General features: G+C 41.6%; 1 protein-coding gene across 1 annotated transcript; it reads right to left on the bottom strand.

Annotated features, from left to right (window-relative positions):
• Window positions 1–262: 262 nt before the first annotated feature.
• rgs18 (regulator of G protein signaling 18) lies at window positions 263–8,401 on the bottom strand. The gene is made up of 5 exons (XM_033650020.2): window positions 8,172–8,401; window positions 7,571–7,675; window positions 7,296–7,357; window positions 5,044–5,210; window positions 263–2,647 (listed from the first exon to the last, which is right to left on the bottom strand). The coding sequence occupies exons 1-5, from the start codon at window positions 8,291–8,293 to the stop codon at window positions 2,393–2,395; spliced, it is 711 nt and encodes a 236-aa protein (XP_033505911.1). The 5' UTR covers window positions 8,294–8,401; the 3' UTR covers window positions 263–2,392.
• Between the last annotated feature and the right edge of the window lie 599 nt (window positions 8,402–9,000).

Genomic DNA, 9,000 nt, shown 5'->3' with positions numbered 1-9,000 from the left:
CTCAGTGGGATCACAGACAGTTTCCAATTAATGCGTATTTGTCTTTGCAAGAAGTATAGCTTGTGCATACATATACAGTAACATGAATAATTCTGTGCTGGAGTGGTGGGAGTTGATAAGGTCTATTAATTTTTCAGCGATTTGGAATGGGGAGCTACACATGATCACAATTTTCCCACTAGTGTAATATGCACACATTATGTCTCCATTTGTCACACTTGGATGTGATCATTCACACAAATTAATGACACCAAGGGCCTCATTAAAACTGCTCCTATAAGAAAGTGTTTATTTGAGTTCAGTATGTACATTTTACAACAGCAAGGCAACACATGAGCATATATAGTGATACATAAATTATATTAGATGGTAGCAAACTGAAAAACAGTAATCATAATTAATATAATGTCATATTAGTATTCAAATAAGATAAATGCATTGTCTGTGTGAAAATGGGATACATTTGAATTCATAACAGAAATGAGAGATATAGTGTATCCCTCATTAAAAAGTTTCGGTGCTTTGCAGTTGCCGTGGTTGCAGGCTTTCACTGCAAGTTAGTCTGGAGGGGGTTGGATAGCGCGGGGGATAAAAATCATGAATCCACTTTAATGAGATATGGTCAAATTAGCTTGTGTGCCATATCAGCTGAATTAAGGTTGTTTAAGGTGCTACTGCTGGATCGGAAGACAAAGCAACTGAAGTGTACTGTGTCTGAGGTCGGGAGAGTGGCCTCAGCGTGGCTGGCTGTGCAGCTGGCTGGATACTGACAGCATCATGTGGAGGCACTGCAGTTCAGATTCAGTCTCTAAAGCCCCGTTTCCACCGAGCTGTACGGTATGGTTCAGTTTGGTGCACTCGTTTTCCGTTTCCACTGTGAAAAGTTGTGGATGGTACCAATGGAATTGATCTGTATCGTCCCCATTTTTGGTCCCCCCTCTGTTGGGGTACCTAGCACACAGATCTGGTACTAAAAGGTGGAGCTGTGAACACTGCAGTCTGTTGATTGGTCAATAGAGGACGGTCACTCTGCTCAGGACTGAGTTGTGGCTGGTTTTGAGGCTCATGTAACCACTGTTCATACTGTGGAGAGTTTTACATACATTAGTTAACTATAACTATAATCTATAACTATTTTGTTCTGAAAATGTCAGCGGGCAGCCTCGTTCTGTGGACGACAAACAAGGTGCAGACTGATAAAGGAGGAAATACAGCCAGTGCTGGACGGAGCAGCGAGTGACAACAACCCCGCCCACATTTAAGAGTACTGTTTGTGGGGGAAACGCAAGGGTCTAGGTACCATGTCTGAAGGGTTACTTTCGGTCCCAAAGGTACCGTACCAAAAGTGTTTGGTGGAAACGGGGCTTAGCTGTTCCACTTTTGTTCAAGTTCGGCTTCAAGATTTGCGCTTTGCCTCCGAGAAAGAGAATGAATGGATTGGTCCATAAGTGCAAAGTGAATACTCTGGTTTTACACCATGGCCACGGAGAATGCTCAGTTCTGATTGGCCAGAGGATGTCTGTTATTTTCAGATGACCACGTGCCTCTGATGTAGTGGCCCCATAACATTTCTTAACTTGTTGATATAGCTGAAAGGGTAAAGGTGTCAGCTGTTATCCAGCTGTGTAGTATAGTACTTACAGTTTGACATCTTGGGAAATATGCTTGTTCAGTTTATTGCCAAGGCGAGGAGAAGAAGATGATACTGATAGCACTCTCATGTCTATGGTTAATATTAAGCGTAACCTGCCCACCACTGCTCTTTATTTAAACAGTGACTTCCTGAAGTCTCCGTTCACACTGACGACAAGGCCCCAGGAAGTTACTGCACACAGTACAGGAATCCTTCATCCCCCAAATAACAATACACAATCCTCTAAAACACAGCAGTGTTTGTTTTTTCACTCGTAGGTTTTTACACAGAACAAAAATGATATAAAATGTTAATTAGCTATCTTTAGAAGTGTTGATAGGGAGATTTGTATTGTCTTTTATCATTGCACAGAGCCAGGCTAGCTGTTTCCCTCTGTTTCCAGTCTTTATGCTAAGCTAAGCTAACCAGTTGACCAAAGCTGCATTTATCTACAAACATGAGAGTGGTGTCAATCTTCGAATTGAACTCTCAGCAAGAAAGCAAATGAGCCTGTTTCCCAAAATGTCAAACTATTTCTTTGAATTGTTCACCACTGGCAAGCTGCCATGACAATATGTGAGTGACATGATCCACTGTGACATCAGTGGTTATAAAAAATAACACTCACTGCAGAAGCAAACCTGTGGATAATAAGCCTCTGCACCAAACATCAAGTTTCAACAACTGTGCTGCTAATCATGGATCATCTCCTGTGTAATAATATCATCATTCACAGAGTGAGCGACTTTGCAGTTACCACTACCAGGCCGAAGGTTCGTTGGTGGCCTCGCCCCTGTCGTTGAACACACAGGAGCGTGACCTTCTGCGAAACATAGTTGCCCCCGGGCCTTTCCTCCTGGTGAGACGCATATAAATGTCAGAGTGGAGGAACCTGGGGTAGGAGTCCTTTTTCATCAGGCTGTAGACTTTCATCTGGGCCGCTTCAAAACAGGTCTTTGTGGGATGTGCTATGACCTTCTGAATAGCCATCTTGGTGTTGTAGTCAATGTTGACCTGAGTGAGAGGAAATTATAATACAATGAAAATCATGCAGGATAATAATGTGGCACATCGACTGCATACAGGAAATCTAGACTTAAGGAATGCCAGCCCTCACAATGAAAATGGCTGCACATGTTTGTGCAAGCAGCTTATTACAACCCATATTTACGTTTATTGTTAGGCAGCGTCCCCTATTGGCCGTAGTAATTATGACTGTAGCAAAGGAGGAATTCAGGTAATGTAGTATAAGGCGCAACAAAGTCTGGGACAAGGTCGGGGTGGGTCCAACAAACACAGGACTTTCACCCAGGAAACTATTGATTTTTTTTTTTTTAGGTGCTCCATAAATTAGGAGTTTGAAATACGTTTTACTGCTGCTGCCATCCACAGCCACCAGACTCCTTTGACGGAAACAGTAATTATAATTTTAATAGCACCATGTTCCACCTCAAAGCTCAAATTGTCCAGGCTAGCACTTGTCAGCGTGTGTTTGTGTATGTGTGTGTGTGTGTGAGTGTTGTCAGAGCTGTTACCTAAATCATTGCTATCTAATGAAGGCTGAGTTTTCATCTGAAAAACATGGGAAAGAATGTAGGTCGACCTGCACTTTAAGTAACATTACGTACAAGGTAACTTCCATACCCCACTTAAATGACCAAACAAACGTACCTACTTTAACTCACACCGTGATTGATTATCGAAACCTAACCAAGTAGTTTTGTTGCCTTCAAAATAAAAGCTTTGTACTGTTAATTCACTGTACTTAAAAAAAAAAAGTGTGTTTGTACAAATTCAACATGTTTGCGAGTCACTTGCGGTCCATTCAGAATGGACCCATGACCCACTTTTGGACCGCAACCCACCAGTTGGGAACCACTTGCCTAAACCATTTCACAATGTTAACCACGTGTTAAAAACTGTGACAGCAGTTCATGTGCCTGTGGCTGCTGCTCTCCAACAGTCATGGCAAAACAACCTATGGCTTCCTGTAAGTACGAGGATGTGTTTTGTTTTGTTTTAGATCTGAATCCATGATTTAGGTTTTTTGGTTTGTGCTTGAACAAAGATTAGAACAGCACAATAACAGACCATGTGTTGCACATGGGCCTGAGTAGATTTGTTGACAACACATCAAATGGTGACAAGAAGAAAGGGGGAAACCCCGAGGTTCACAGTGAGAGCAGTGTTAAGTACTTGAAATGGGGAAAATCAACATTTGCATGTTTTCAAAGATTACACACACACGGCATCCAGAATGAAGTTTCATATTTCATTACTGCATACTTCATTTATTTGAGATTGTCAGGATGCTTTTCAGTGCTTGTTCTCTTGAGACAAGTATCAACGTGACATTCTTGGATTTGATGTTTTTCTTTTTAAAGGTGGAATCATCTGAACCAGAGCCAACATCTGTGTTATTTATGGCCCTGTTTTTTCTGGTGATAGATAAGACTGAGACCTGATAAGGAGACATTCTGTTTTGTTGGCACCAAGTGACCTACAGCTAATTTGAGTTTATAGCTCATATAATCAATCACTGATACAAATCAGCTCCCTGGATATCATCATGGATATGGATGTTAATTATCTGGCGCAGGCTTTTGTGAATGAGTTGTTTGTTTAAAAATACTAATTAGGACAATGGTAGTTATGGGAGTTACTGGCTGTGAATTGTCTTTCGGAGTTTTTCTTTAAAAGATTAAGAGCGCCGAAGCTTCTTACACAGCAATAAAGATAATCAACAGTAGCACAGCTCTGAAAAATATTCATGTGTGTCAAACTGCGGCTCCCCAGCATCAATATTGAAGGTTACATTCATTTACATTTGGATCTCTCTGCAAATCACTCGAGCTGGTACACGCTTTCATGTTAGTGCAGCATGCCCCATATTTACACAGACATTCATCTTAGACTGAAAGTGTGTGGGTGACACGCTCTCCAGCTCTGCAGAGGAATGTCAAAAACCTCAAACCAGACGCTAAACTCTTAACGGTCAGAGTCAGATCTGCTGCGGGCCATGAAAGCATATCGGTTGGTGGTCGCATCATCCTTGCAAGGGGAATGGAAACCTTTGAATGTGCGACTCTTGCACAGAAATAACCCGAACTGCTTCGCAGCGGTGCATGCACTAGATGCATGACCTCAGCGAGCTGCTGCTCCTAACGATTGTTCACAAAGGTCAACCTGCTGCAGGCTCATGACTATGCAGTGCTTAAGAATTCGCCCACTGTTATTTTTATACAGTGACATAAATATTTCAAACCTCCAACAGCACTCAGTGACAAAAAAACAAAAAGCCAAGGAAAATGTTAAACCGCAGAGGTTGAGTCCTCACAGCTCCATTTTATAGCCCATTATGCAGTGCTACATCTGTGCAGTTTATGAAAAATAAACATGCCACTCCGTACCTCTTTAGGGGCCTCCGATTCAATATACACCGTATAAATATATTTGGCTTTGGACAGCAGCTTTGTCTCAGAATCAATGTTCTTGTATTCTTCACAGGCCAACCAGAATTCAATGTTTTCCTCGCTGAACTCTGTCCTGAGGAACTGAGAGAAGCTTTCCACTCCATCTGATGAAGAAACAGACAGAGACACATTGTTGTTTACCAGAGTGACACAACACAAAGATGGGCCACTCTTCAAAACAGAATCAGTATTTTTCTGAGCCTGTTGGCTAAACACAGCTCAGATTTTACTGTAGCAGGATATGTTGGAGGGACAGTTCACCCCAAAATCAAAAATGCAGATTTTTCCTCTCACCTGTAGTGCTATTTATCAGTCGGTTGTTTTGGTGTGAGTTGCTGAGTGTTGGAGATATAGATATCAACAGTTAACCACTGATCACCAATCCACAGAGAATATTTTTGACTTGTTATGAATGTCGGTCAATAGATTCATTTTTCTACTCTTCAGTTTACTTCACTATGCACATCTGGGGTCTGGTAGGAGCTAAGTAGCGGCGCCGCTCACTCTGCGATTACTGCCAGTAATGCCGTCCTGACCCAAAAGTGTTGCTATGGAAACCAATTTTTGTACCAATCCTCCGGTTTCCCCTCAGGTTGCCCCGGTAAGTAAGCAGCTCAATTTGAAGCCACAAACTCCCTTTAGCATTGTTAACTTGGCCTATGTTATCACTGTTAGCTCTGTTAGCACCCTTAGTAGTGTCAGCATGGCTAGTGGTACTAACATACAACGCTAAAGGGGTTTTGCAGGTTAAAATTGAGCCGCTTGCTCACCAGATGACCAGAGGGGGGCCACCATGGTTCCGCAGCAATGCCGTCCTGATGGCAGTACCAGCAGTAGTCATGAATGAGCAGCGTTGCTTGTTGGCTCCCACCTGACCCAGGTGGTGTGCAGTCCAGAATGGCCAAGGCTAAGGTTAGCTAACCAGCGGAGACGGTAGGCACTGTTTTCATGCTTTGAAATGTGGTGCTAAAGCTCACTGAGTCAATGGAGTGGCGGACTGAAAGGAAAGGCCTCTTGTATTTCACATCATTTTGTCTTGTGTTGTTGTTGTTGTTGTTGTTGTTGTTGTTGTTTTCATAAATATTAGCCGATTAGGTACTGGTTAATGAGTATCAGGCTTTCAAATGCAAAATTAACCAAAGCTGACATCTGGTGTGCTGTTAGTGACAAAAAAATAATTGAAAAACTCAACAGCAATGTCTCTTTCCAGAACTCATGACCTGGTTACTCAAGATAATCCACAGACCTTGTTGTGAGCAGTTTCATGTAGGAACTATGTTCTCTCTACCAAACTACACCCACCAAATGTATCATTGCACATAAGGAAGTGTGCATCTGCTCATGGGCGAGAGGCTGGTGCTCATGACTGCATGAGATGTAAACATAAATGGCGTCCTCCTTGGCTTAGCTGTAACAATAGCTAGCTCAGTGGTGCTGGGTGAGTGAGCAGTAGATGCATGTGTCCTGTAATTTGGTAGAAAGAAAATAGTTCCTACATGAAACTGCTCACAACAAGGTCTGTGGATTATCTTGAGTAACCAGGTCATGATTTCTGGAAAGAGACATTGCTGCTGAGTTTTTCAAATGTATTTTTTGGCACTTTGAGCACCACAAGCTGAGTGCCATCTAGTTCCATTATACTGGAGAGAAGGCAGACATCTCTACAGCTGATATCTCCAACACTCGGCAACTCACACCAAAACAATCTAGATTGATAAACAGCACTACAGGTAAGAGGAATATGTATTTTTAATGTCCCTTTAGTAAGGCATAGACTCTCCATAACTTCATCATCCCATAGTTTCTAAAATGCCCATACTGTACCAATAATTTCATTATGTAGAAACTTAAATATACGTAGACAGTATTATTGTCTTCATAATGTAGCAGTGACTGTATGAACATTCCCAAATGAGCACATACAGTGTAACACAGTGTTTCAGTGAAGTACTAAAGTGCAACTTCTGTGCTCATGAGGAAGTTGCAGTTTCTGTATTGCTATCTGTGCTATAACAAACATTAAAAGATGTAGTGAAACTCTCACTGCTCTCTCCATTAACTATTTATTGCCTCCAGCACTTCTTTACAGTTTACAATTCAAATGGAGCAAATTGTTTGACAGCAGAAGAAACTGCTTTGGACGGCGCTTCGACTCAACGTTCTTGAGAAGTTTTGGGTATTAATCTGACCTGAGTGCTTCAGCAGTTCTTCAAAGGAGTCGCTCCATTGCAAAGCTGCCTCTGCTGTGATGCTGCAAAGAAAAAAAAAAAAAAATCAGAGACACGGTCAAGTCTCGCCTAACGATGCTGCGAGAAATGTTTTGGATTCTCATGACACGTCTAAATGCCATGTTTCTGTATGTGTGCAATGAGTCATGGAGGGTGCTGGAAAGCGAGGTTAAAAATGAATAATGCTTGTCAAACACAACAACGCACGTATATGAAATTAATGGGTTTTGCCTCACTTGCTGGGTGTCGTATTTGTCTTTTTATGGGGACTGACGTTTTCATGAGAGCCTGACTTGGTGAGAAAAAGGCTTAGTCGGCTCTTCCTCTCCTTGTCTTTCTGTCTGCAAACAGAGGAGAAAATACATCAACTTCCACAAACTGTTTGTACATGCAACTGTGGCACGGTTCACCAAATCAGCAGCTTATCAGAGAATTACTGCTCACAGACACAGTTCTAAAGTGGCTTACAAGACATGCTATAAATTACACAATGTCTTTGTGGTCCAACACAACTTGTGAGACAAACTTTGCACGTGTTTAAACAAAGAGACTCATCAGCTATTGAAAGTCAGCGTACATGATGTCAGCTGTAGTGACATTCAAAGTTATATTAAAAAAATACAAAACTATCTATTATAATGGTGTTATGCTGCTTTTGAGAAACATAAGGTGTTTTTTTAAATACAGAAATAAACTGCTGCTTCAGCTCTTTTCTCATGATAAAAGTGGCACTACTCACATTTCTGACATTCACTAACATTTACTAAAACACACTGTGAAATGACTCATTCCCAAATCAAGTAAACACCCCAAAACAACCAAGTTTCACACACCAACCTGCTAGTATCGTCCTTCATCTTTGGTGCATGCAAGTCCTCTGGACCAAGCATTTTGAAATACGCTTCCTCCTTTGGGGCCATGTAGTTGAATTGAGGAAATAGAAAAAGAAGCGTCTCCATGCTGTTCTTTCTGTGGCTGGTTTGCGAAGCGACAGGCCACAAATAGCTCTCTGACTTTTTTTTTTTTTAACCTATCACCCGACGAACCACCTCGTCTTTTATAAACCCTGCTCGCGTTTCATTTCCCATAGCTTTTGCTCTACTTCCTGTAATGGTTGTAACCACTTACTGCTAACAGCTCCATCAGTGATACAGAAACCCCCCTTGGGTTCAACATCCTGTCAACTTTTTACTTAGAAATTTAAAAAAGACAGCTGGTTTACGCTCATTCACAGATTTTTTGGTTTGTTTTTGTTTGAGTTAATATCTTACAGTTGTACAGTAACAAATTCTACTGGAGGTAAAAATGACCTGATGACCCAGGTGACACAAAAACAGCTGGTGGGGGGGTGGGGGTGGGGGGGTGCAGCAGAAATGTCCCTGTCAATATTTTGAACATGTATATTTGTCCCCCCTAATAAAAACATGAAAGTGGCAGAGGACTTTTATTTTGACAAAATTAAAGACATTTCCTTCATTAAAGCTCCAGTAGGCAACACTGTTTTGGTATAATTGAGTAAACATTTTATAATATCCTCTAAGCATAATGTAAATCAAGTGGTCTGAGGCAAACAATAGGTTTCTGCATCTCACCATGGCTCTGTGTTCAGCCTCTAAAGAATCAGTATCGTGCTGATGTACATCAACCAATCAAAGGTCAGCTCAGA

This window comes from Epinephelus lanceolatus, chromosome 12, assembly GCF_041903045.1.
Source record: "Epinephelus lanceolatus isolate andai-2023 chromosome 12, ASM4190304v1, whole genome shotgun sequence".
Classification (NCBI taxonomy): Eukaryota; Metazoa; Chordata; class Actinopteri; order Perciformes; family Serranidae; genus Epinephelus; species Epinephelus lanceolatus.
Note: the sequence above shows the minus strand (reverse complement) of the source record. Positions and strands in the feature narration are given on the sequence as shown.

Coding starts and splice junctions, on each gene's coding strand:
- rgs18 (XM_033650020.2), bottom strand. CDS start 8,293: ATGGAGACGCTTCTTTTTCTATTTCCTCAATTCAACTACATGGCCCCA. Junction 7,358..7,570: donor ACAAATACGACACCCAGCAA/GTGAGGCAAAAC, acceptor TTTTCTTTGCAG/CATCACAGCAGAGGCAGCTT. Junction 2,648..5,043: donor AATCGGAGGCCCCTAAAGAG/GTACGGAGTGGC, acceptor CCTCTCACTCAG/GTCAACATTGACTACAACAC.